This window comes from Phragmites australis, chromosome 19, assembly GCF_958298935.1.
Source record: "Phragmites australis chromosome 19, lpPhrAust1.1, whole genome shotgun sequence".
NCBI lineage: Eukaryota > Viridiplantae > Streptophyta > Magnoliopsida > Poales > Poaceae > Phragmites > Phragmites australis.
Window position 1 is genome coordinate 16,331,485 of NC_084939.1, and position 27,713 is coordinate 16,359,197.

The window sequence follows — 27,713 nt, forward strand, 5'->3', positions numbered from 1 at the left end:
ACAAGCCATGACGGCCCACATGCCAAATGATAAAGAGATGGCGCTATGTGATCCACACATCTCAATACCCCCATGCGTCAACCTGCAAATGCATGGGCTCCCTTTTTTCCCTCTTTTATTTATTTTTAAAGAAGACATGGATCTCAAAACCAATGAAAAAATCGTGCTTATCAACTTAAAACAAATCCATAGACTCTACTCTTGAGCTCAGGAGAGCATCCAGCACCAAGCTTCCCTCTCTCAAGAGCATAATTTATATTTATGAATAATCTACTTGTCTGTGCCCCAAAAAAATATGGAAACAATGATTAATATTTTATTTGTTTGGTTAAAACGAGATAGCGTATGTTGTCTACAATATAAACAGGCAAACAAGCTCTGCCGTCCAGAGCGTCCAACTCGGCCATATCTTCATGGACGCTGATTTACATGGACCATATCCGTAGACCCAAACATCCAACTCCAACATGAAAATGCATGCTTTCTGTCTTGCAAGTTTCGATGCCATTTTTCTAAAAAATGGTTTTGACTTTGCTTTTTAAAAATATGTAAAACAATTACTTCTTTTTCATATTTAATGGATTTACAAGATAATCTTTGTAGAGTTGGAACAGAATTATCTCAACTAATTAGACTAGGGGAAAATGCAGCAATGCTATAAGTTGGCACTCGTGCTCACCAGTCATTACATTGCCCATCTGCATCATTCGTAAAAATATCACTGATTTTACAAAATGAAACCACAGATAAATGTAATTTTACAAAAGGGCTAGACCTTCTCGCTGATTTGAAAGTTTAGATGATTACTGTAAAGAATTATTTTTGTGCCTACTGTCCAGGGCAGAGGCAGGATTGGACGATAGAGGAGCCGATGAGAGATAAATTTGAATTAGTTCTAGAAGCTATTAAATTGATCTTTGTAAAAAAGCATAATTTTCTCTTAATATTAGTTAATATATTTATATTTTTTTAAAAAATAAAATATAAGTGTTGCGATGAATCCATGTTCCATAATTAGTTTTAAATATATATTTTTTTATTCATACACAAACTTGCTCACAATAACAAATATACCATCTTTCCAATAATAGATAATAATAGCTATCTATACAACATCTCGATATTGCTTTTTCTAATTCGATATTGGCTTACCATAGAAATTGCTAAAAACATCTACAACTGAAAATAACTAGAGCTGAATAAAGAGTAAATCAATATAGCATAAATCATGACTATTAATGACAAATGCTTTAAAATTAATAAAGTTTAACAAAAAAAATATTTTATCTAGATGCATTCACAATAACCATATGTAATAAATTATACTTAATGGTATCTAAAACCTAAAATATGTTTTAAAAAAATATAATACTTAGAACATATATATAGTAAATAAAATGAGCTTATATACCAATTAGATCTTAAGTTATTTAGGAGGGAGGGGGCCGGGCCCTGTCTCCACCCCTGCTTCTGTTCTTTTGGAAAGAAAGGAAGGAAATGACACCTATTTCAAAAAAAAGGTAGAAGCTTATACCTGGCACAATGCAAATAATTTATATAAGAAATTAGAAAAAAGAACTAAAAGTGGAAATCCAAATCTTTCAAAAAAAAAGTTATGCCCTACTAATGTATTGAGATTGCTCATGTCATTTTAATCGCAAAATTTGCATTTTATGTTTGTTGAAACTTTTAAGTTTCAAACCAAAATCATGGTTAAATGAATCGAAAATTGAATATTAGGCTAGCAAGGATTTAATTCCAAGTTTTTTCCCCCAAGAGACAAAAAGAAAGTACATGTCAAAACTGTTGTGTGGACTTGACCAACCCACCTCACCCTCCCCTCCTAGACATATCTCTGTTTGAGCTGCAATAGCCAGTATCCTCATCTCACCCAGAATCCACCAATCACAGCCCTCCTTTGTATTCTCTCCCAGATGCACCCCTACAAAACCACCACCAAAATCTTCCACAACCCTTGACACATGACACACAACAGAGTCGCACAGCCAGGGCAACACACACTCTCAGGTCTCCACACCACAGCACCACCAGCCAGGTACACACACTCCTCTCACTAAACCCCATCCACTCCTTTATCATCATCATCTCCCTCCCTTTCTTCTTCCTCCCCTCCTCTACTCGCAGCTCACTCTTCCTGCCATCCATGGCAAATGCTTCTCTCCAGTCCTTTCTTCTTCCCCAACACCATTCTTTCCTCGGAACCGGCATCCATGACAGCTCCCCTTCTGTTGTGCTCAGGTTCACTACCAACACCAGCACCAGCATTTCCTTCAGGCTCTTCTCCAACACCTCCCCCTCAGTGACCACAACCTCAACCCCCAACTCATCGACTCCGACTCCAGTCACCCTGGCTGCAGCAAACACGCCGCCTGCCCCCTCCCTAGACCTCCTCGGTCACCAGCTTGCAGTGGGAGATTACCGACAGGCCGACGAGACCACCCGCGCGCTCATCATTGACCTCGCAGGTGAGTCCGCACGGGGTCGAGGGTACGTCTTCTTCTCGGAGGTCCAGTTCATCTCCGTCGAGGACCTCCGTGCCATCGACAAGCTCTGGAGGGAGCACAGCAATGGCAAGTTTGGGTACAGCGTGCAGCGTCGGCTGTGGGAGAAGTCGCGGCGCGACTTCACCCGCTTCTTCATCAGGATTGGCTGGATGAAGAAGCTGGACACTGAAATTGAGCAGTACAACTACAGGGCCTTCCCTGATGAGTTCATATGGGAGATGAAGGATGACACACCAGAGGGTCACCTGCCTCTCACCAATGCCCTCAGGGGGACACAGCTCCTGGGAAATATACTCACACACCCTGCCTTTGAGGAGAGCCAACAAGAGGAAGCAGCAGAGGAGAGTGTCACAGCTACTACCACTGATCAGAGCAAAGATGGTAACAAAGGGAAGGAGAGACCGAAGTTTATGAGAGATTTCGAGCCTGACTACTCCTTTTGAGGCTGGCAAGAAAGGCATGGGAGTTTGTGATGCAGAGATGCTGTCATGGGGCAATTGATTTAAAAGATCATGTATCTGTAGTTCTGTTTGCCTTACTTTGTCTTAAACATGCATGAAAAATTGCACAATATATTATGAATATAATTGGTTGAGGTATTTGCTCTGCGCATGAATGATGCATGTAGACAAGCAAGTAAAACAGCCTGTGCACGACAGCCACAAATATAAAATTATGAGGAATGCCTGGATGCAATGCATCTCGCACTCAATGGCAGGTACATAGAGCAATGCGCTACCGATGATGCATGCATTTTCGTTTGATATGCAACATCCTACCAAATACCATGCGAGGACTCACAGGTACTTCATCCCCTTTGCATCCACGACCCTGCCTGAAAACCGGTGAAGAATGGGATGTTTGTGTTGAGACAACCAGCAGGTAGAAAGGTTGTTCATCATGGGGTGATGGAGAACCATCGGTTTTCAGCTTCCAATCTCCACTTGTTCCTGTCAAGTGATGGCGACTGACGTGAGAACCAATCTTGTCGATACCTTGGCAATTAAATGAATCTCTAAAGCCTGACAAATCTTTTTCTGGGAAAACTACCACTCTTATGAGTGTCACGGTCCTTTTTCCCATGTCATGCGCAAGGACAGAGCCTCTGGGTATGTTGATGCGAACCATCACATGTGAGCCGCTCATCCATCTGCATGTATAAGCATGCTCCTGGTTTCTGAAATAGAAGCCAAAAGAAAATTAGTTCCATGTTTTAACTGTGACCGTGGTGACGGTTATATTTAGAAAATAGTTCATTTTCGGTCCCTCAACTACCGTTTGATTTTCATCCCTCAACTTCAAAACCAAAAATCTTACGTTCTCAATCTATCAAAACCGTTTACAACTCGTCCCTAATCACTTTGGACGGCTGTTTTGTATATGTGGCTGGGCTGACTAGGCGCTGAGTCAGCACCTGTCCCAAGCTGGCCTCCCTCGCGGCATCGTGCCATCAAAACTGCTGGTCCCAAGTACATGTCTGCTCCGTCGCGCCGTCCCGCGCACCACCAGCTGCTGGTAGCACTGTCGCGCCGCCGCCGCTCCACTTGCGCAGGCCATCATAAGCGCCGCCGGCCGACGCCACCGTGTCGCGCCCTTCGCCGCCGCAGCACCCCATCCGTCGCCATCGCCGTATACGTAATGACAATGACTCTAGTACAGGACAATGACTCTAGTAACTTAACATATACGTAATAGATAAGGACTCTGTATTCTTAACAAAGGCAAGGATATAATGAACAAGTAGTTCACAGGAAAATTTGACTATTTTGATTTTTAAAAAGGAGATATATAGAGTTAAAAATCATGCTTCTAATTTGGAAAGCAGGGATATCAAGAGCTTGATAGCAAAAAAAACAGAAGGGCAGCAAGATGAGAGATTCATTTCAGAAGGTATCTGGCAATAAGGTGAACAAAGAGATGAACATGCTTTAGGTGACTTCGAGGAGTGAAGTTGCCAGTTGCCACTATAAAATATTTCAAAAGTAGCCTGAGAATTGAGAAATTTCTCCCACTACACCAAATCCTCTCCTTTGTATCCACCCACTCTCCTGTGGGTAAAGTTCCAGATCTAGCATCCAAACTCCATGTGTTATGCCACGTAGTAGATGTTTGTGGTGCTGCCTTAATTTTATCAATATCAAAGTGGAGAAATGATATTAAATGTAAGCATAATAAGTCTGAGCATATAAAGCATGTTCAGATCAAGCTGAATCTTGGCAGAGGTGTCAAATGAAGCCGTGGAAACTAACAGGTTGATGGGGTCATGGATAGGGCCAGGCAGAGTGTTCTAGTGCTACCTGGATGATTTGACAAACAATGAATTTTATGAGGTGAGAAGCTTGTCAACATCCAAAATTTACATATGCTCACAAGCATCTTTTGCATAATACTCTTCAGGTGGGCAAGATATAACCTTGTGCAGATAAACTGATTGAGAAACCATTATTAAATGGTAGACTATTTTGAGAGAGTGGTGTAAGCTCAGCACAATGAACGACGGTTTAGAGTAGGGACATTTTTTTTTTAGAACAATGCAGGAAAGCTGCGTGTCATTTCATTAAAGAAGAAAGGGTACCAAAATTACAACTCCTCACACACCACACCCCCAAAACAACCACACATTAGACAAAACGATACATACGCGCCACGATTACCAAGAAAGCGACCACAGCGACAGGACACCGATCCTAAAACAGGGGCTGGAGGCAAAGGGCTCCTGCTGATCGCCAAAGAGCACCCACCTCCTTCACTGTCCTCACTACCAAGGAAACACTAGGGCTAGCATTGTTAAAAACACAATTATTTCTATGTTTCCAAATCTCCCAGGCCACTAGGATGATCAAAGTGTTGAGGCCTTTTTGGTGTTCCTTGTCCAAACTCTTGATTACCCTGCTCCACCAGCCAGAAAAAAGAAGCAACATCTGGTTGTGGAGAAAGCCCCAGCAAGCCATATTTCCGGAAAACAGTAGACCAAACTTCCCTCGCAACCACACATGAGATAAGCAGGTGGTTGATGGTTTCCGGAACTTGATCACAGAGAGGACATGCCGCCGGGTGAGGTAATCCCCGCATAGCTAACCTGTCCACCGTCCAACAGCAATCGAGGACAGCGAGCCATATGAAAAATTTGCAACGTAGGGGAGCCCAAGACTTCCAAATCCTCCTCCAAGGTGCGAATTTAATGGCCCCAACAAAGAACACGTTGTAAGCTGATTTGCTAGAGTAGATGCCAGAGCTAGAGAGCCTCCAGAAATGCTGATCCTGAACATCATGATGAAGGTGAACGTTTTCTAACATCACCCACAAATTGAGATATTCGAACAAAGCACTCACTGAGAGAGATCCTTTAATGTCGCTCACCCAACTCCGGTTGTTCAAGGCTTCTTGCACAGTTCTCTTGGCGATTATTCTTCGTGGGACAATAGCAACCAGATTAGGTGCAACCTCAGCTATTGATGTCCCCTCTAACCATCTATCCGACCAAAAAAAGGTGTTAGAGCCATTGCCAACTACTGTTATCACAGCCATGGCGAACAAGGCTCTAGCATTTTGGTGAACAACACAGTAGAGGCCTGCCCATGGTTTTGAAGGATCTGTTTTTTCATGCCACAGCCATCTAATACGCAGTGCACACCCCAAAAGAGAGAGATCATGGATTCCAAGCCCGCCATATTGGATAGGCCGCTGAACTCTTTGCCAAGAAACCAAACAGTTACCTCCGTTGGCCCGTTCTTGCCCCTACCAAAGAAAACCCCTTCTTCTCTTATCAATTGCTTTGATTACCCACTTAGGGAGGTCCAAAGCAATCATCGAATAGATAGGAGCAGCAGTAAGAACCACCTGAACCAGCACTAATCTGCCAGCCTTTGTCATCAAAGAAGCTCTCCATCCAGGCAAGTAATCTGCTACCTTATCAACTAGCGGTTGTAGCTCAGCTTTGGTGAGCTTCTTGACCGACAGGGGCAAACCAAGATAAGTGCAAGGAAAGTGCTTAACCTCACAAGGAAGAACATCCTGAATGGTGGCCAAAGCATCAGCATCACACCGAATTGGAGAAACAGAGCTTTTATGGATATTGATCAGAAGACCAGAGGCAACACCGAAAATATGCAACAGCCCTTTGATTAATACGAGATCTGCTTCAACTGGCCGAAGGAACAAGACCACATCATCGGCATAAAGAGACTTACGGTGGCGCACACCCCTAGCAGAGAGAGGTCGGAGCAGACCAACCTGAGAAGCCTGACTGATCATAGAATTAAGAACATCCATAACCACAATGAAGATCATGGGAGAGAGGGGATCGCCTTGTGAAGACCACGGCGGTGAATAATCTCCTCTCCTGGTTCACCATTCACAAGAATCCGAGTGGAGGAAGTTGACAGCAAAATGCAAAGAAGGTTGCACCATTGTCGACCAAAACCCAATCTTTGTAAAACTTCCAACAAGAAAGGCCAAGATACCGAGTCAAAAGCCTTAGAAATGTCCAATTTGAGGAGGATGTGAGGCTCCTTTTGCCTATATAAACACTTTGCCGTTTGCTGGACAAGATGAAAGTTATCGTGAATGCATCTCCCCTGGATAAAGGCGCTTTGGTTTGGTGAGATCAAGGAGGATAGCCTTGGAACGAGTCTGTTGGCCATGAGCTTTTCCACTAATTTAGCAAAGCTGTGAATCAGGCTTATGGGACGAAAATCCTTAATGTGTAGAGCATCAACCTTCTTAGGCAAGAGAGTGATGAAAGCCGTGTTTAAGAGGCCAAATTTCGCACCATGCCCAAGCTGAAGAGCCCACAGCGCTTCCAATATGTCATGCTTGATAATAGACCAGCAAGATCTGTAAAAACGGCCTGTGAAACCATCCGGTCCCGGGGCTTTATCCTGAGGCATGTCCCTAATAGTAGACCAGACCTCATCCTCGGTGAATAGAGCATCCAAAGCCGCAAGATCATGCCGCTGGACATGAAGCTCCTGAAGATCGATGGTGGAACGCTGCACAACAGTACCCAACAGATTTGAATAGAAATTGAACACAGCCAGCTGCTTTTCCTCTTGGCATGTGATAATTTGATCATCAACTGACAGCTTAGCAATAAAATTTTTCCTTTTTCTGAAACGAGATTGATGGTGGAAAAAGGAGGTATTGGCATCACCCTCCTTTAAGTATAGGATGCAGGAGCGAAGGCACGCAATCGTGCGTTCAAGAGAAGCCAAACCGAGGCAACTAGATTTCAGCTTCATGCGTGAGCATTCTTCATCAGAAGAGAGTTGTCGATGGTCTCTAGCAATCTCAATGCGGTGGAGAATCTCCTTGGCCATTGCAAGTTGAAACTTAACATTGCCCACTTTACGTTGCCCCCAGCTTTGCAAACCCCTGCTCAATCTTTGGAGCTTAATGAACAGACAATCCACCGGGCAAGAAGTAGAGACCAGGGCAAACCAATTCTGCTGCACAGCTTCCTGAAAACCCTGGAGGTTGGGCCAGAAACTTTCAAAATGAAAGCGACGCTTACCCCGGGTGTTAATTTTGAGGCCAAGAAGTAAAGGGCAATGATCAGAAACTGTAGAAGCCGAGCTCTGGAGAAGAGAATCCGGAAATATATCCTCCCAATCAGAAGAACAAAAAGCTCTGTCAAGCTTGACCAAGGTAGGTGTAGCTCGCTCATTCGACCAAGTGAACTTTTGTCCCAATAACGGAATTTCCTTAATTTCAGTGTCATCAAGAAAGCGGCGGAAACGGCCCATCATTGCCCTATTCAAAATCTCATTATTTTTATCAAAAGCTTGATAGATCAAGTTGAAATCTCCTGACACGAGCCAAGGACCATTGCAGAGAGCACGAATATCCCTCAATTCTTGCAGGAACAGCAGCTTATCAGCATCTTCCTGAGGCCCATAGACACCGGTGAACCACCAATTGTACCCACGCTGGTCAGCAATAAGGATTGAGACCGAATAAGAATCCACCCTAGAAGCAAGAACCTGACAAACAGAGCCTTTCCAAGCAACAAGAATTCCTCCTCTTGTCCCTTCCGCTGGCAAGAACACATACTGATCATACATCGAGCCAAGAACCAAGTGGAGGAGACGACTAGAAATGGAGGCGACCTTCGTCTCCTGCAGGCATATGATATCTGCACCACACGAGGCCACAACATCATGGACAGCATTGTGTCTATCGACCTTATTGAGACCACGAGCATTCCAGATTAATAAAGAAGCAGGATCCATTGACAAAACAAGACAAAGACGACCAAAAGAAACAGCCCAAACACTCGGACTTAAGATATCGACAGATCGTCCTCAGAACGGACTTGATCAATGTCTTCTGCTGACCACCCAAAGATAGCAGCTAGCGCCAAGATGTGTGTACGGGAGAGAGCCTTCTCAAACAGCTTGGCATACTTATCTTGAGCATCGAGATCAACGCGCTCCTTATCAGCAACAATTCCCAGGCTGCGGATGATCTTTTTCTGCGCTTCAGAGACGGCAGGCGGAGGAGAGCAAGGCAATGCCCCCGCTACACGCCTGCTGCGCCTTGGAAGGGAGCCCGGAGGAGGCCCCTTCTTCCTTCTTTTAGGAACATCAGGCAGTGGGAGAATACAATCCAATGGCTTGGAAACCTTGCTGAGAAAAGCTTGAGCCCTAGCCACAGGTGGAGTAAGCGCAGAGGGAGACTCCACTGCCAAGACCGGGTCCAACCCTGGGGCACTCGGCCGCACAGCGCGACGCCGTCGTCTGGAATACACGAGCAGAGGGCTTGGCCATCTCCGAAAGAAGCACCCTGGAGAAGGCCTAGAGCTAACACAATCTACCGGGGCAAGGAACACAGCCATAGCCGAAGCAACGACCAAAGGTTGCGCAGCTATGTGATAAGTCGGGGCAGGAGCAGACACGCAGGCAGGCCATTGATCGCTGACAGCATCGCACCGAACAACTGAGGAGGGCATGGGAGACGAGGGGATGGCAAGGACAGATGGAGCCTTAAACGAGCCGCAATCGACTCCCGCGCCACAAAATCCACCGCCAGAAATACGATCAACCTTCCCAACAGCAGGTTCCGAGGCAGGCACAACACCTGGGACCTCGCGCAAAGGTGGCAGCAAGCTGGAAAGGCAACCATCGTTGCATTGAACGATCACACGATTCCCTAGCCACGCGTGCACCGGGACCCGAGGGCGGCCGCCAGCAGGCCCATCACCTAAGTCACCGCCGGCAGGCCAACCACCACGAGAAGAAGGCCCCGGCGAGGAGTCCGTACGCCGGCGGCTGCGCTTATCACACCCCTAATCATCATCATCTTCCAAGCTTGAAAACGAATCGGCTGCTGATGCGGACACGGAGATCTCAACAGAGTACACCAGAATTCTCAGGCCCATATGACCGTCCCCCACGTCGAACTCCGGCGGCTCCACAATAACCAAGTCTTTGCTCGACGAGAAGACCCCCGGATGAGGAGCCCAAGCAAAAAGACGAAATATTGTCAGATCTGAACGATCAGTTGTAGCCGGATGAAGATATTTGATCGAGCAAAAAGGATTGAGTAGTTGCTTTGCTGTCGCCAAACTCCAAGCATGAACGGGGACGCCATGGAGTTCAAGCTCAACCAAGCAAGGCAAAGAGCTGCCCACGGAGTGAGCATGCCGGGACCAACGCTTGACAAGCAGGCTGAAGAAAGGAGTCTGAATCACCCGGCCCCCATTGAGGACCTTGTCCACAGCTTCATCATTAGGCAGGAACAGGAGGAAATCCTCCAGCCTGGAGCGATGGATGACCAATGACTCAACCGGCAAGGAGAATTTGCGAGCAATTTCATCCGCCGCTTGAAGAGGGGTGACCGGCGGCCTATCTCCAACGACCGTGACAAAGACCGCCCGACGCAGGTCCACTTCTGAACGAACGATGCACTCCGAACGGTCGATCACGCAAAAGGCCTTGACGTTGGAACGATCCCAAGCAGTCGCAGCGGACTCCGACACCGGGCTGGCCAGGGAAGGATCGCGCGAAATACGACCACCTCCAGCAGGCTGGTGAGGGGGGGAGGCTGGTTAGTGGGCGCCCCAAAGCGGGAAGGCCGACGACGCCGAGAACGACCAGTCTCCGAGCCTTCCCCGGCCGCCGCCAAAGCCCCACCAGAAGAAGCGGCCAGGGGACGGCGAGGATCCGCAGCGCAGAGAAGACGCACTGGCCGCCCATCAGGCCGAACAACCGAGACAGTAGCCGCATCAGCCACGACAGGCATGATCAGTGGCGCGAGTCGGCTCCAAACGGAGTTATCAGCAGAGGAGGATCGGCGATCGCCCGTGGACTGAGAGGACCTCAAGAGCCCTCGTCGCGGACAAGCGGAGGCGCGCTGGCCGAGCGCCAAGCAGCAGAAGCACCTGGCGCTGCTCCGACACCTCGCAGCCCGATGCTTCTAGAAGAAACAATTGAAGCACCTTCCGCGGAGGTCGGCAGGAACGTGACGGTGAGGGCGGCGCGGAGGACGAAGCAAGTTGTGACAAGCACGACGGCTTACCACCGTCCGCCAGCCGTCAACATCAGCTTCAGGCGGCTGCGGGGAAACCACCTGAGAACGACGCGGAACCCAAACGAGATAACCAGGACAAAGGTGCTGGGGAGGGAAGCTCCTGGGTGACAGCGAAGGAGAGGGCAGATTGTGACCGGACGGCGCAGCCACAGAAGACGGGGACGTCAACACCACTTCACGATAGGAGGGTGGCGGAGGCGAGGACCGTCCGCCGGTAATGGGAGAGGACGAACTATCCTCCCTCCAACGAGACTCTTTCGAGCGGCCGGCCGGGAAGAAAGGCCGCGCCGCCGGAGATAGAGGAGAGCCTGGCGCCGAGGAAACTGGGGGTGCCAGCCTTGGGGGAGACACGGCGAGCTGGGTGGCCGCCGGGCCCAGGGTGGACGCCGGTGTGGGGCTGTGGAGGGAGTGGGAAGCGCCGGGAGGGAAGGGGTGGAGAGAGGGAGCCATCATGAATCATGAAATCACTCCTGAGAGTAGGGACATAAGCCGCATAACCAGAGGAGTACACAAAATATGTCTTATCCCTTATAAGCTGACCAGTGAAAACTTTCTTTTTTTTCTAGATATAAACTGTCTGCATGTGGTGAAACAACTAAATATGAAAATGAGATAGATAATAGTCTAAAAATTAAAAATTAGCAAATCCAAATAAAACTGAAGTCATACCAAACTGGTTGGAGCTTCATCAACTACTTCAGAAGGCTGATCTGGTCCAAGGCTGCGAAAGCAACCGCTTTTGCATCTCAAATACTTCTGCAAACTGGATTGAATAACTGGGGTTAAGCAAGTGTTTTCATTCATAAATCTATGAACGGATAAAAAAACATAAAAATATCAAAATTGCTCCAGTTGTATCAGCTAATCCTCACCAAGAAAATGTCCTTGGACTGATGATGGGACATGGACGAATTTTTTGACAATCAAGATAGAAAGTGATGTTGAATCTAGTTTCACAGCAAGAAACATAATCTAGATCTAACAAACTGTTTGGCAAGCTAACACAAAGAACGGAAGAATCATAAACATGAACAAATAATTCATGCATGAAAAAAACTACTAACAAAACGATAAAAATAACAAGGGTTACATAAGTCCCAGATGAAGTCTACAACGATTTTGGCCAACAATACAATAATATTGACAGTGCTTATGCAGACTCAATCAAAGTTATGTGTACTTTATGTAGGAATTAGATGAGCACTTCAATTTTCAACGAGGGTATTATACAAGATATGAGTTCAACTCATGAAGACAGCTATGGAACAATTTTTGCAGATCGTCGGCACAAAACAGGCTGTAGAACCATGTCAACACAATGGTGCTTTCTTAGCCTCCATCACTGTTGGGGGAATGGCACATTGTCCCCACTACAACCTAAGAGAAGACAGCAAGCAGGAGTCCAGAGCGAAGATGGTGTAGCCTTCGCGGAGAAGGCGAAGCCAAGACCTGGCCTTCAAGCATGAAGGCGAAGCCTAAAATGAGAGTGGAACCCTTCGATCTCACATCAAAGGGTATAGCAAAGCTTGATCCTGCGAAGCATCACTCGGAGCCCCGCCCCCCACCCGAAGCAAAGCCCTCGTCCCGAAGGCCTCCTCCGGGGGCGGGGCCTCACAGATGATGTGTAATTATATCCTAGGGCAACTTCGAAAAGACCATTGTATCCAGGGAATATACTTCCAAACAAGGGTATTTTAGTAAAGATCCCCGGGTGGTTGGGTATGGGCTATAAATACCCCCACCCCGAGCTGTAATAGGACACACGATTTTCAGGTGCAAAGCACCTAATATATGCCTACTTTGTGTCCCGTTTGATCCTCTCCAAGCCTTTGAGGCTCCTCCTCCAGGTGTGAGCCTCGAGGCCCTCACTTATTTGGATCGGTATCCACAACAATCACTTTGTGGACTACTGTCACTGGAATCCTCATCTCTTCTCCAGCTATTTGTTTCCCTTCATCATTTTACTAAGTTGATAATATCTCATCTCTTCTATTCTTCATTTAATGAATTAACTGACATAAGTTGATAGTATCGAACTTGGCTGGCAGTGCCTACCAATGCATTTCCACAAAGGAAAGTTTATGATACCACATCTAAATTGGACGAGGACTGGAAATGGCCAGTAACTGCTACATGATAGAGCAAAACATATGCACCCAGAAAGATTAAGCACTCGGACAATCTGTCAGGAAGCCCAAAATTTTGCAATTCATGAAAAACAGCGCAAAAGTCGAGCTTCCTGGAGAGGTGCCTGCAGTTAAAACAAACAACTGTTGTATCAAGATCTGAGTTTGAATTGGATCCTAGTCCTGGTCACAGATTAATGTGTTCGTGACGTGGTCAAATTTATATGGTATTACCACTGGGCCAATATCCTTTTTAATCCTCCAACCCCACATATCCTTTCAGATATAAAGTTTATGTGGACCCTATTCAGTCCAAATTTGAATTGGGCCAGGTTGCAATGCAAAACCCAGAGGAGTCCACATGAGACTTATGTAGTTACATGGCTCCCTATAACTAATAAAATATACACCCACCACAGTTATTGAGGGGGCAGAGCTCTACTCTGGTCAGCACAATGTCTCACCTTCCCCTTTTGCTCCAAATTCCCAACTTAGTCTATTTGGGATGCTCCTGTTAAGGGTATAATAGTCAAAGGTATTATGATAATCTCCTAATCCTAGAGTTTCCCTCATGTACTCTATATATTGCCCCCTTAGGGCTAAGTTGTTATTCCTAACATAGTATTACTATTAGAGCTACGGTTTTTTTTATGCCGCAACTCGTCCTAATCCAGCCACCCGTCGCCGACTCTCTTGCCGGCCGGTCTTGCCGGCCGGTTCCATCCCACCCACCTATCGGCTTCTCTCAACGTCGACTCCTTCCCGTTGCTGGTTCTTCACCTCGTTGCCGATGCAGTGGATCTACCGTTGTCCAGATTAGATCTAGATGCAATGGTTCTTCACCTCGTCACCAATGCAGTGGATCATGCCAGCTTGCCACTGCTCTGCCTCTCTCGTCGCCGCCGCGTCATCCTCCAACACGTCTCCTTCAAGGACGTGCCCTCCGTCGTCCACTTCAGCCCTGGCACCAGGTAGTCGGTTGCTTCCCTTGTTGCGCCGCCCGTCACCGGGCTCACCGTTCGGTCTTCCATCGTCGCCTAGCCACCACCAACGCCATTGCTGCTTCCCCCGTCGGACTCCAATTCCGTTCGCCCGTGCGGTTGCGGCCTCCTCGACCCACGCTTCCACCTGCGCCGTTGGATGATGTTGCCCGACCCCTGCCTCTACCCCAGCCACCCTAATATTGGCGGATCTGACCCGTGGGGAGCCCAGTGGCCAGTGGTGGAACTGGGTGGCGAGCACGAGACATCGAGGTAGCTCCTTAGGTAGCGCAGCTTCAGCTCTACAGGAGCTTGTTGTGTTCGTGCTGCCGATTTTGATTGGATTGGACTCTGCTGCTTTCTTATGGGCTTATGGGCCGAGGTGCTGGTCTACTGCGTGTTGTTGCTTGCTAGCTTTTGCTCTGTTGCATGCTCCGACTCATATCCACACCCGAGACTTCTCTCCGTCGTTTGGTCTCTTGTTTCTTGTGGCATAGCTTGCTCTGCTCTTCTACGTCTGGGCTGTGGGCTGCTACTTTTGGAGATTTGATGATGGGTTGTTGCGTCTTAGGTGTGGTGTCTTGCTGCTGTGCTAGGCTGTGCTTTGGTGCTACTACTGCTAGTATCTGCTAGTATCCCACTGCTGCCATTATAGTTTTTTCTTTTTCATTGCGTCCACATCCAAGTTTCAATATCTCTTTATGCTGTGCAAATCCACATATTCCTTTGTCTATTAGCCGTTTTCTTTTGTGGTTAGACAAATATTCATCTTTATTTAGCTAATCTTTTCCCGTCATTATTGATGCAACAGTGCCATCTAGGTCTTTCTATAGCTTTAGTGACAACTTCATTTGTTGTCTTGCCACTCCATGTCTGTGTTTGCAATTCTTGATGTATGGCATAATTGTGTCATCTTGGTCTTTCCGTAGCTCTAGTGACATTTTCGTTTGTCTTCTTTTGTTGTCATCATCACGGATCTACCTATATCCTCCGTTTTGCACTTCTTCAACTTGATTCGATAGGATTACTAAGACTCCACTCTACAACGGCTTTGAAGAGACAATTTTTGGATGTATTAGTTTATTTTGTCTAAGTTTATTACTTAGTATCAACTCTTTCAAATGCAACGATATTGCATACGTCTTGCATTCGAAGGGGGTGTTAAGAGTATAATAGTCATAGGGTTTTCCTTATGTACTATATATAATGTGCCCATGGGACTACCATTGAATACAAGTTGCTATTCCTAACAGCTCCTTTCGTGAAGGACCCAAAAATCTACCTGTCTGTTCATTTCTGTCAACAGCACAATCAAAACATTGTACCCACAAAGAAAGTATATGTATCTCGAGCAGAACTTTCATAAATGAGGGCCTCAATCAATGCAAAATTGTGTTGATGCTGATGGATTGATACCTGTTGAAACTTGAGAAATCCATATAAATAGCAAGACATTTTTCAAGTATGTAGTTGTTAGCTTGGAATATTTCAGACTTTACAGTAATACGGACAGACTCATCCAGAGACAGTATGTTGTTGGCTATAAATAAGTTAGGTTCTGCAAGAAATCTCTCGGTCAATATTAAATTCAAGCCCACTCCCAACGCACTGACAATGGAACTTGCAAGATGACTAGTTAGTTATATAGAAAATTACCATAGCATGGCATGCGATTTGCAATTTGAGGATAAGCTATTGAACTTCAACCATGTAATGTAATTCGAATATACAATTGAACTTACATCTCACATTTGTTCAGCATGGAGAGCCTGCTCGGAACACATGACTGTCCTTTTGCTTTGCAAACCAAGCTGCAGGATTCCCCCGGCCTAAATTTCATGTGAGATCACAAAACAATTCTCAGAGGCTTCATTCACTTTATAGAGTTTTTTAAAGTGGACAGGCCTTACCTTCCCACACTGATACTAATTCCCAAAAACCTTGATACAGAATTAGATTCAATTGATCCTGCAGAATGTTTGCACATAATTCAAATATCACTCATAATACATAAATTAGAAGTCAAAAGAATGAATCACGGGCACTGATAATGGACAGAAAGGTAAAAAACTGGTTATGAGCTGCTCGCACAGGCTTCCAACAACACCCCCCCCCCCCCAACACGCCCACCCCATCCACCCACCCGCACGTATGCACAATACCAAAAATTCCGTAAGACCAAAACCTTAGGCTCCCATCCTTGCTTCGAAACTGTTCACAACTCCAGATTCCCCATGGCCCTTGCCACGTCCCTGTCAGTGGTGTGCCCCAGCCACCCAACCCGCCCTCCAGCTCCACACTATCCCCATGTGGTTAGGATTATACAAGATATTAATTCTGGATTTGCATCCATATTTTAGTCAAGATAACAACGGGAAGATCTTATCATTATCAAAGTTCTAAAGTCTAAATACATATTTATAAAGACAATATGTTCATAGATGAATATCAATGTCAAAAGGGAAGAGATGGCTATATCCGCCTGTCCACCTCCCCTCCCCATCTCTCCACCTTCCTCCCCCTCCGATGCTCCCCTACTCAACAGCCTCCCGCCGGCTCTACTCCAGGTTCTGGCAGTCCACCCCCTCCCTTGCCGCACCGGTTTCACCTGCTTTATCTCCTCTCGCGCAACCCTTTCTACCCGGTCATCGTCCAAAGGCGCTCCGCTGGTGCGATTCTAGCCTAGCTTCTTCGAACTCTGGTAGTTCCGGTGCCGTTTCTCGCCCTGCCGGCTCCTATCGTGACGTGGTGACTTCGGCCTTTCTGGCTGCATGGTCTCTTTCGGTGCCTCCTCCGTCGGCAGGGCTGATCGGTGCTCCTCAACCTTCCTTGCCTTGTCCTGCCATTGTCGTTGCTGCTACCCTGTCGCGCCCTTCTACTCCTATCCGTCAGTTTTCTCACCTTTCTGATGGCGTTGGTGGCCTCAAGGACGGCGGCTGGCAGTTAGTTGAAGGACAGCATGTTCGGTGGGCACAGCATCACCCCCCTCGCAGGCCTATCCCTGCGACCTTCGAGGCAAATGCTTCAACTGCTTCTCGAGGAGCCATTGTGCCACGATGTGCCCGCGGCCTCCTTGTAGCTTTCGTTGTCTATCGTTGGGCCATCTTTCATCTGCTTGTCTTCGCATTGATCCAAGGAAGAGGGTTCTCGCCATGAATACCCTCCGTCCACCTATGGAGAAGCGTTTCGATTGGCGCCGTATTTCACCTCCATTGGTTTTGGCGGGTGTTCTTCGCATCCGCCACCTCAAGCTTCCCCTGCAAATGGGGGATTTGCTGTGGGTGGTTCTGCTCTGACAGATGATCGTTTGTTTCTAGATGGTCATCGTTCCAGGCGAAGGCCGCGTAGGCGCCGATCTTCTTCGAGGTCTGGTGGCGAAGCTCCTCCACTCCTCCTCCGGGCTCTGCTCCGGTCCAACATGATGCTGCAATCTCTGGTTCTTCATGCCTTGATGGTCCTCTAAGCCTCTATGTCATTGGTCGTTCTTGCAACATCATCTAGGCAGAGGATGATCTGTGCAGAGTGGTGTTTGTGACCGTCGCCGGTACTAGGCCTTCGGTCTCTCAGATGGAGGTTTTGGAGGCGATCGCGGACCGTTTCGGTCCAGGTCCTGGTGCATTATCTGTCCACCATTCTGCTCCAGAGGATTTCCTCCTCCCCGATGAGGCGACGGCGGTGTTGGTCCTCAACGGCGGTCGACCTGTGCGTGCTTCGGGGATGACTTTGCTCATCATGCGCTGGACTCGTCATGCTCATGCGGTCGAAAGGTCCATGCCTTGCAAGGTTCAGTTGGCTCTTCGCGGGATTCCGCCGCACGCTTGGGATTTGGCCACGGCGGAGCGATTATTGAGTTCTTGTTGTTGGATTTCTCATTTGCATCCTGCTACTGAGGATCGCTCGGATTTGTCTTCATTCTGTCTTACAACTTGGTCCTTCCATCCCGAGTCAATTCCCCATTTTTTGGACCTTATTGCTGAGAATGCGGTCGCCGGTGAAGATGTTTCTGTTGTATAAAGTGGAGGTCGTTCTCGCTGTAGTTAATGATGTGTCCGTCTCCTTGCTTGACAATCAAGACCCTCCGGATGACAGTGACAATGGCAGTCAACGGCATTGTCGGCGCACTGGTTCCTCTCCCAAGTGGTCATGGTCCCTCTGGTGGTCCAGCGATCTTTGATAATCGTGCGGATCACGTGCTTGTTCATTCAAGGCTGGGCCCACAATGCCTTGGGAAGACTTGTGCTGGTTCGTTTCCTGCGCGGGATTTTAATGAGCTTCATACTGGCGCACCTTCAGTTGATCTTTGCTTGCGCCGGGTTTGAGGAGGGCACGTGGGACACACTGCAATTTCGGCCGACGCTTCGACAGTATATGTTGGAGATATGGCCTCTTCGGTTCCTGCGTTTGTCTCTCCTGCTGTTCTCGGTGTTGGTCCAACGGGCTTTAATGTTGTGGCCCCAACATTAGCAATTCCTCTTGACATTCTTGGCGGCAGTCCTTCAACTTTGAATATTATGGATCAGGCTTCAATTCTTGCTCCTTCAGCTCCTGAGCCTGTGGAGCTTTGTGGGACATCTTGCTCGGTTGTGGCGACCCCGATTTCGCTAGATCCTCTAGCGGCTTTTGAGTCTATGGCGATTGGTGCTCCTGCCGGCCCCTCGAAACCTCTTCTTGTTTATGCAAGGCACCGACGTCACGTTTCTGCCGGACCTACCTCTTCTGTTAATTTGCATGGAGATGGGGGTTCTTTTCAAGTTGCTTCCTAGGAGGGATTGACCTCTACTATTTCTTTGGTGGTTCAGAAACCCCTGCTTGTGTATTCAAGACGACGGCGCCGGACTGTTGAGCTTAATGCTCCAGTTCCTGGCCCAGTCTCTGTTGATGTCTCAACTCTTGGCCTGTTCTCTGATGGTGCCTCTCTCCCCTCCCAACTTCAGCCAGCTAAGGGGTTCGTTTCTCTGATGTCGAGGTTGATTTCTGCTATCCTCTCTCCGCCTAAAATTTCTAAAAGGTGTAAGCAACCTCCTCCTGGATCTTTGTCGAGGTGTAGTAGGAGGGTGGCTGGCGCCCGTCCTTGGTCTCCTAGGATGAAGGTAGGCACAACTCAAAGGAATATAATGAAGAAGCTTGGAATTATTTCTGATGTTGCGCACATAGATCAGAAGGCTCAGGACGTCCACGACAGCCTCTTCAATCAACCTCTTACTAGTACCCACTTGTCTGCTTTGGCTGCTATCTTTGGCTAGGTGGCTGGTGATGCTGATCAGCACAGGGCTGTTAATTTTGTTGTTGCATGCTTTTGATGCGATTCTTCGGTCTTGGTCGTCCAATGTCATTTTGTTCCAATGAATGTTTCAAACATCTTAGTATGGAATGTAAGAGGACTTAACATGGACGCTCGTTGTGACGCTGTTCGTGATGTTGTGTTTTTTTTAAAGATGGACATCGTATGTTCTCAAGAGCAAATTGTCAGCAATTTCTTCTCGTCTGTTGTTGGCAGTTCTCGATTCTGATTTTGGCCAACATATTGCCTTGCTTGCTGATAACACGAGGGGTGGAATACTTATTGCGTGGAAAGAGGCTGTTTGTCGCACTTTGGGCTTCGGGGTTAACAATTTTTCAGCCTTTGTGTTGTTTGCAGACGATGATGGCAATAATTGGTGGTTCAACGGTGTGTATGGGCCTCAAGAAGATGCGGACAAGCTTCTGTTCCTTCAGGAATTTTGTGATGTTCGCGCTCTCTGTGTTGGACCTTGGCTTTTGGCGGGGGACTTCAATTTGATCCATCATGCCGAGGATAAAAATAACAACAATCTTAACTGGCCGATGATGGGTCGTTTTTGTCGCTTCATTCGTGACTCTGAGATCAAGGAAATCAATTTGTTGGGGCGCAAATATACTTGGTCGAATGAGCGGCTTTCTCCAACCTTGGTTAGACTGGATCGGGTTTTTTGTTCAGTCGGCTGGGAGCAGCTCTTCCCAGATTCTCTTCTCCAAAGTGCGGCCTCCTGAGTTCCAGATCACTGTCCTCTAACTATCAATCTCGAGGCTAACATTCGGGGTAAGCGCCGCTTTCACTTTGAATGTTTTTGGCCCTCCTTGCATGGGTTTCAGGAGGTGGTCAGCTCTAACTGGGTTGCCCCAGTTGTTGCTGCCTGCCCTCTTGAACGGTTCCATCTCAAGCTGAAACGTTTAAGTAAAGGTCTTCAAAGTTGGAGTCAGCGGAAGATTGGCCATATCAAATCTCAGTTGGGAATGGCAAAGGAAATTCTCCATCGTTTGGAAATTGCTAGGGACCGTCACCTGTTGATGAGGACTAATTGAGGGTCAATTTGAAGAGGCACTATCTTGGCTTGGCTTCTACGGATCGCACCATTGCTAGACAACGCTCTCGTGTTCTCTTTCTTAAGGAAGGCGATGCAAATACATCTTTCTCCCATCAGCAAGCCAGGTACCGAAAAAGGAAGAACTTCGTTGCCAAATTTCAAGTAAACGATCTTATTGTCTCCTCTCAGGCTAACAAGCATTCAGCTGCATTTGATTTTTACTCCAACTTGTTGGGTTCTCCGGAGCAGAGACCTTTCACTCTCAATTTGGATTTGCTTCATCATCATCAATACTCTTTAGGATCTCTGGATGAGCCTCTCTCTTTGGAAGAAGTTTGGACAACAATCAATAACCTTCGACAAGATAAAGCTCCGAGTCCCAATGGTTTTATCGGGCGTTTCTATAGGTCTTGTTGGTTGATAATACATGAAGATTTGATGCTTGCTCTATTGGTTGTTCAACAAGGAAGCTGTGCCGATCTGAGATTTCTCAATTCAGCATTTCTCACCCTTTTGCCAAAAAAAGTGGATGACATTCAAGTGGGGGATTAGAAACCAATCAGTTTGATTCATAGTTTTGGTAAATTGGTGGCAAAAATTTTAGCAAATCGGCTGGCTCAGAACTTACCTTCTATGGTTTCTTCTAACCAGAGTGCTTTATTAAAGGAAGGTGTATTCATGATAACTTTATATTGGTTCAACAAGCTACAAGATGTTTACACAGAAGTAAGGAGCCCCATCTTCTCCTTAAATTGGATATCTCTAAGGCTTTTGACTTGGTCTCTTGGCCCTTCCTTCTAGAGGTTCTTGGCAGCTTGGGCTTTGGTCGTCATTGGTGCAATATGTTGTGCAGTTTGTTATCTCGTTCTTCTACTCAGATTTTGTTGAATGGTGAACCAGATGAAGTTATTAGACACCATCGTGGCCTAAGGCAGGGCGATCCGCTATCTCCCATGCTCTTTCTTCTGGTTCTGGATGTGCTGAACTCATTAATCTCTCGTGCTTCTTGTGATGGCCTTTTGAGTCCTTTGTCTGCTCCTGGACTTCAGCATCAAGTATCATTATATGCGGATGACATAGTGCTCTTCATTAAGCCGGTCGCCGAAGACCTTGAGTTAATCAAGGGAATTCTTCAGATTTTTGGGGATGCCTCGGGGCTTAAGACTAACCTTCTCAAATGTTCTGTTTCTCCTTTCCATTGCAAGGATCTGAAGATAGCTGCTGTCCAAGATGTCTTGCCTTGTCCGGTTAAGGAATTCCCATGTCCTTACTTAGGTCTTCCTCTGTCTATCCGAAAATTGTCTAAAGCTGATCTTCATCCTCTTGTTGATAAAGTAGTTGACCATCTTTCAAGCTAGAAGGCTTTTTTGATGAATCGTGCTGGACACTTAACTTTGGTTCGCTCGGTTTTGACAGCTACTCCTATTTATCAGATGATTGCTATGGACTTGCCAAAATGGGTTATTAAGGCTATAGATAAATTGCGTCGAGGTTTTCTTTGGAAAGGTCAAGAACATGCTAATGGTGGAAACTGTTTAGTCTCTTGGAAGCGGGTTTGTCAGCCTCTTCAATTTGGTGGCATTGGTATTCATGACCTTTCAACTCTCTATTGGGCTCTTCGCATGAGATGGCTTTGGCTTCAGAAAATGGATCCCTCTCGATCTGGGGCTGGTTTGCAAGTGCAAGTTCATCCAAACTCCAGAGCCTTGTTTTCTGTTGCCATGATAACCTGAACCAGAGACGGCAGTAGCACTTGTTTTTGGCTTGACTGTTGGCTTCATGGTCAATCCCTTGGTAAGATTACTCCACACCTCTTTACTTTAATTGCATGCCGAATTGTGAAGCAAAGGATTGTGTCCGAGGCTTTGGTTGACCTCACTTGGGTTTCGTACATAAAAGGTCCTCTCTCGGTCCAAGCTATTACAAAGTACCTCCATGTTTGGGACATGCTTGATGGTTTTATCCTGCACCATGGGGTGCACGATCAGCATGTTTGGAGGCTTTCTAGCTCAGGGGTTTTCTCTAGTAAATCAGCTTATAATGCGTTCTTCGTGGGATCTATAAGGTTCACTCCTTGGAAGTGTATTTGGAGGTCCTGGGCACCGTTGCGCTGCAAAGCCTTTCTTTGGCTTGCGATTCTCAATCGTTGTTGGACCGCAAAAAGATTGGCCAAGCGTGGTCTTTTCCATCCGACTCATTGCCCTCTTTGCAACCATCTCCTAGTCTCTTGAGTCTTCTCCAAACAAGTTTGGTTCTCAATTCTTTCTCAGGTTGGTTTTGTCAACTGTTACCCTCAACCTGGTTGGTTGGCGTTCTCTAGCTGTTGGTGCTTCATGCTGAAACAAGTTGACAAGCAACACATGAAGGGTCTTAATTCCCTCATCATCCTTGTGGCTTGAGAAATTTGGAAACTTCAAAACGATTGTGTTTTCAATGGGGTATCCCCGGCTATTGTTTTGTTGAAGCAGGTTGTGGCTGTGCAAGGGCAGCTCTGATGCGTTGCTGGTGCAAAGGATCTTCAAGCTCTATTGGTTGATTCTTAGGTTTCTTTGCTTGTGTTCTTTTAGCTCCTTTGAGCCTTTTCTTTGTGTTTTTCGTCTCTATTTTTAGGGTTTTGTTCATTTCTTTGTGTGAGTGTGTTGTACTTTGGTCCTTTTCTCTCCTTCTAATGAAATGACATGAAGCTCTCCTGTGTGTTCAAGAAAAAAAAGGAATATCAATGTCATAACTAGCCCTAGCCATGATCCCTGGTCATAGCATAGCTTACATATTTTGTCTATGGCTAGTGCTGCTAACCTGCTACGCTATGGCTTGTCAGCCGAGCCCATGGCCATCGCAAGCTGGCCCTGCCCGAACCAAGATGAATCGCTACATATGCCTTGTAGCCGCGTAGCTTCAGCTGAGCCGAACGAAGCATATTTGAAATGTGGAAGGAAGCAATGAGCTGGGATTGATTCCACTCCTAGTGGGGACTTGAAATTTTTTAAACATTAAGTGCGCAATTGAATTTGAATCCCAAGAGGAAATAGTAATAGTGTTTACATAAATAATTCAGGTCCAGCAGTAATGATATGAAAACATGCTACAACTGATGAGTTGTAATATAGCCAAGAAATACAGTAAATAGTTTGCCATACCCAATGATTTTTTATGCACTGAAAAACAATGATGGAAGTCACTAGCGTAGGCATTTTCGTGAACCTGGTAAATTCAAAGAACAACTTGGATTAAGAAAAATGCTTGTTATCGGAACTACTTGAACAAGTAATTGCTGTAACTATAACATTAAGAAACAAAACACTGCAACAGTTGCTTGTTTTAGGTACGACAAACAAAGCATGCTCGAAGTAAAAGAATAGTCGTATTGGCACTCAAAGCGGGAAAAGAGAAGCAGTACCACACTTGCAGAACTATGGCGGCATCTTCCCACACAGAAATCGAAGACACTTGTGTATGTTCCTGGAGAAAACTAACTGTAAACTACTTTCAACATATTCTAAATTCACCAATTAATAATTGCAATTATCTTACCAGCAGTAACTGGCTTAGCTAGCTTCAGCTTCAGCACATCTCCTTTCTTGGTCTGTCAAAAGGGTGAGTGAAAAAATTATGAAATAATTCAGTTTAATGTAACAAATCTAGTACAACTAGTTAGGACTTACCTTAGAAGGATTCAAACAGCAAGAAACACAATATTCATAAGAGTTGCAGCACTGAAAATCAAGTTTGCAGCCCCTGTATAATGTCATGAAGACTCATGTAATATTCGCGGGTTACCCAGTTTGATGGTGGAGTGCTGCACATGATATGGTGCAATAAGGATAGGAAACTCACTGACAGGAAAAGCGGGCCCCTGTTCTTGGGCAGCAGTGAGACCATGGATCGATTGAGAGTGCAGAGCATACATAACCTACAGGGGGAAGTGTTTTATTAGTGTAGTAAAGGTTGTCAGATATTGCAGCATTTACAAGAAAATATCTAAGCAAGACAAAGAAGCAGGTGTATTACCATTATCGTCAGAGATCAGATGCCGCCCCTGAACAGTGCTTCTGCACATAATGGGTGCAACAAGGCCAATATCCTTCCTGAACAACACTTACAGGTCTGTCATTAGCTTTATTGAAATATATCCTAAATTCCTAATACTAGACTGAAGCTGCGCTAATACCCATGCTGCTTTATGCAAAGAAAACATTGCCCTGATACCAGAAATCAGGTGGTGTGATTTGATTCGAGAACTACTACCAGATATATGTAGCAAAATGCCTGCAAGCTTTTGATAAAATATTATGTTACATATTCAATTCTTGGATGCAAAGCTCCCAGCAACCTGTCCAAGCAGGTTGGGCCCTCTGTCATCCTAACCATCCTATGGAAGATCTGGTGCTCGCACAATAATATTGTGGATAGATCGGGTGTGGTATTTTCCTCAAAAAGGTACTCTTGCCAGCTCTCAAAGGCAGATCCATATCAATTGTACCATTGCATTCTAGTGAGCAGCAACGACTTGCTCCAATGCAAACACCACAACCACAACTGGCATGGTTATTTATTTTCTAGACAAAAGTAGGAACATGCTTGCAATTTTGTGCCCAGAGTAAAAGCATAGTGCCACTAACAGTACGAGGTACGTGAGCATTATTTGGTAACGACAGATCATAGCAAGGGATGCACACCAATATCTAGAAGTATTTTTGTTGGTCTGGTCCTTGCCCTTTTTATTTATCTACCTTTCTCTTTCTTCTTTATCAGCCTCATCCACACTCCTCGCTTCCAAAATTACATCTCTCCTGTGCTTCCTCATCCCTTCCCTCTTCCAATCCCAGCTGCCTTATGCTAGGAAATTGCAACATTGCACTCCAATCAAACAGCTCAATGAGAAAGGACCCAACCAACCAGGAAAACTTTGTCGAAAATCAGTGGTATACTGGCATATTTATGTGTGGGTGGGCACGGAAAGCCCTTATTTATGATCAGTGGCTCCAAAACAAACAAATAGAACCGCGTTGAAACAGATAAACATCATTTTGATTTGAACAGTCAAAATTAGCTTGCCATTCATCATTTTATTTTCCTTGCAATATAAACAGTACTAGAATCAAGCACGAGGCTCAAATCCGTAACCAAGTAAATCCTTACTGGTCTGAATGAGTGCCTCACCTCCGAAGAAATTTTGCAGCAAGAACTACACCGACTGCAACGAGCACGGGAAAAGGATTCGGGTCCTAGCAACGACAGGGGAGAGCGGATCTCACCGCATGCCGGAGACGGGGGCGGGAAAGCAGGCGCAGGCGGCGACGGAGACGGCGACGGCGAGTCGCAGGATCCAGAGGAGTAGGCCGCGCCGGTCGGCCATCCGGTCGGAGAGATCAAGGCGGGAGGAATCGGCGGAGTGGAAAGGGTCCGGAGGTTTCAGGCCGGGGCGGAAAGGGACCGCTATTTTATTTTTTTTACTAGTTAGTGTGTTGTAATAAAAATATATAATCTATACGGAATAATTATGTTTTGCATATTAATTATGGTCGAATATTTGAATTTATAAAAAGTAGAACATGTGAATCATTCTAATATTTTGTCACACTCAAACGTGAGATTAATTTCTATTTCTATTCTATTCATACAAACAAATATCATCCGAATATCCTCAACTGAATTGCTATTAGGATCCCTCGAATAAAAGCTATCAAGTAGTTCAGTTTCAGCTCTAAAGCTATCGGATAGGAGCCAACAAAAAATAAAATTTAGCAAACTTTTCAACGTCAAGCCAGTTGGTACAGATCTTTTGATATAATTAGAAAGAGTTATAAAAGTAATCTAATTATATGAAAGAGTTATAAAAATAATATTTACAAAACTTACTCCATGTTACCTTAAGATCATGGTTCCATATTCCTTACAGATTAGATAACTGTGTTGCTTGAGATGAAGAGATAGCGATCATATTGAAATAACAGTTCAACCAAAGAAGGATCCTCGTTGCTTCGAAACATGTTTACTCTTTCTGTTGTGGTCCCGATAGCTTCACCAACTTCTCCCATATTTGGTTTTTCCGTTATTGATGCTTGTGATAGTTGCAAACTTATACGATGAACTAAAGCATAGCTCCTAAGCCTCCTCGAGAGACGAGAGTAGTCATATGTTGAAGCAAATATAAAGATGTATCCTCTCTCGTGACTCCTCTCACTGCTCGTCATTGCCTTATCCTTCTCCTCCCCTCTTCCAAGGCTCTCCCATCACCAGATCCGCCACCATCAGTACCTCTCATCGGTCATCCTCCACCACCCATGACTGGCGGAGCCTAGTCTCACCACTCTGCCCACCTTTCTTCACCATCCGTTAAGCTCGGGAGGCCTCCCAAACCCCAAAACATAAAAACCTCAAAACCTACCATGGCCGGCAGCGTGGAGCGAGCCATGGACTTGAAAACATAAAAAAAAAGTGCATAAATTAATTTTGAAACTGTAAACATGATATATTAATTGAATTTGTAAACTGTAAACATGATATATTCAAATGAGCAGCTTTTAGTGAAAACTACGAAAACAAAAGAAACCGTTGCCTCTTAGTCTTCCATTGTCAGAAATTAATTTTGAGTACTGCTAGAAAAAGATAATTTGGAGGCAAAGTTTTTAAAGCATGCTGGTAAAAAAGTAACCTGATGAACTTATAACATAAATCTTTTATATAGAATTCTTCAATTACATGAACATGAAAACTTGAAACATGCCCCACTGACTATAATCTGAAGGTAAACAACTATCAACTGTATAAAGGTCACATGTGCCATTCTCCTCATAAATCCTTTCTACAGTAAATAGAGTTCATTAATTAGCGGGCCATATCACTTTCAAAAATCCAGCATTCACAAGCCATTTGATGGAAATCTCATGAGGAAAATACTCATCATTTTTTTCTACTAAAACAATTGTACTACTAAAACAACCATATTGTAATAACTAAGCAACAGAAAAATGAAATAGAAGACACCACACCATTTGCAACATAGCAGGGCTTGGAAAAAAAGACTCAAGTTAGTTTACTTTTGTAGAACTAAAAAAACAATAGCAAGCTGTGCACTCTTTCTTTAATATTTTTTCTGAAAAAGACATCTAAGAAGTCACCTCCGCATGATCAATGCCAAAGGCACTATGAGAAATCTGAAAAGAATATACTTAGCCACAAAGGTATATTGTACATAATTGCATTGTAATCACCAGGGCACTTCCCACC

At 45.6% G+C, this 27,713-nt stretch overlaps 2 protein-coding genes across 9 annotated transcripts; one reads left to right on the forward strand and one right to left on the reverse strand.

Moving 5' to 3' along the window:
* The first annotated feature begins 1,956 nt into the window (after positions 1 to 1,956).
* Positions 1,957 to 3,124, forward strand: LOC133900575 (tetrapyrrole-binding protein, chloroplastic-like). 2 transcript variants are annotated; one of them, XM_062341761.1, is made up of 2 exons: positions 1,958 to 2,056; positions 2,260 to 3,124. In XM_062341761.1, the coding sequence occupies exons 1-2, from the start codon at positions 1,983 to 1,985 to the stop codon at positions 2,966 to 2,968; spliced, it is 783 nt and encodes a 260-aa protein (XP_062197745.1). In that variant the 5' UTR covers positions 1,958 to 1,982; the 3' UTR covers positions 2,969 to 3,124. The 2 variants fall into 2 exon arrangements, with proteins under 2 accessions (XP_062197744.1, XP_062197745.1); XM_062341760.1 differs by having other exon boundaries at positions 1,957 to 3,124.
* LOC133900573 (uncharacterized) lies at positions 3,078 to 25,915 on the reverse strand. 7 transcript variants are annotated; one of them, XM_062341754.1, is made up of 13 exons: positions 25,644 to 25,883; positions 25,214 to 25,319; positions 24,492 to 24,568; positions 24,318 to 24,393; positions 24,146 to 24,218; positions 24,015 to 24,066; positions 23,881 to 23,942; positions 23,621 to 23,684; positions 16,071 to 16,128; positions 15,903 to 15,989; positions 11,724 to 11,817; positions 3,940 to 4,175; positions 3,078 to 3,702 (listed from the first exon to the last, which is right to left on the reverse strand). In XM_062341754.1, the coding sequence occupies exons 2-13, from the start codon at positions 25,285 to 25,287 to the stop codon at positions 3,261 to 3,263; spliced, it is 1,395 nt and encodes a 464-aa protein (XP_062197738.1). In that variant the 5' UTR covers positions 25,288 to 25,319; positions 25,644 to 25,883; the 3' UTR covers positions 3,078 to 3,260. The 7 variants fall into 7 exon arrangements, with proteins under 7 accessions (XP_062197738.1, XP_062197739.1, XP_062197737.1 ...); XM_062341755.1 differs by lacking the exon at positions 25,214 to 25,319; XM_062341753.1 differs by having other exon boundaries at positions 25,214 to 25,883.
* Between the last annotated feature and the right edge of the window lie 1,798 nt (positions 25,916 to 27,713).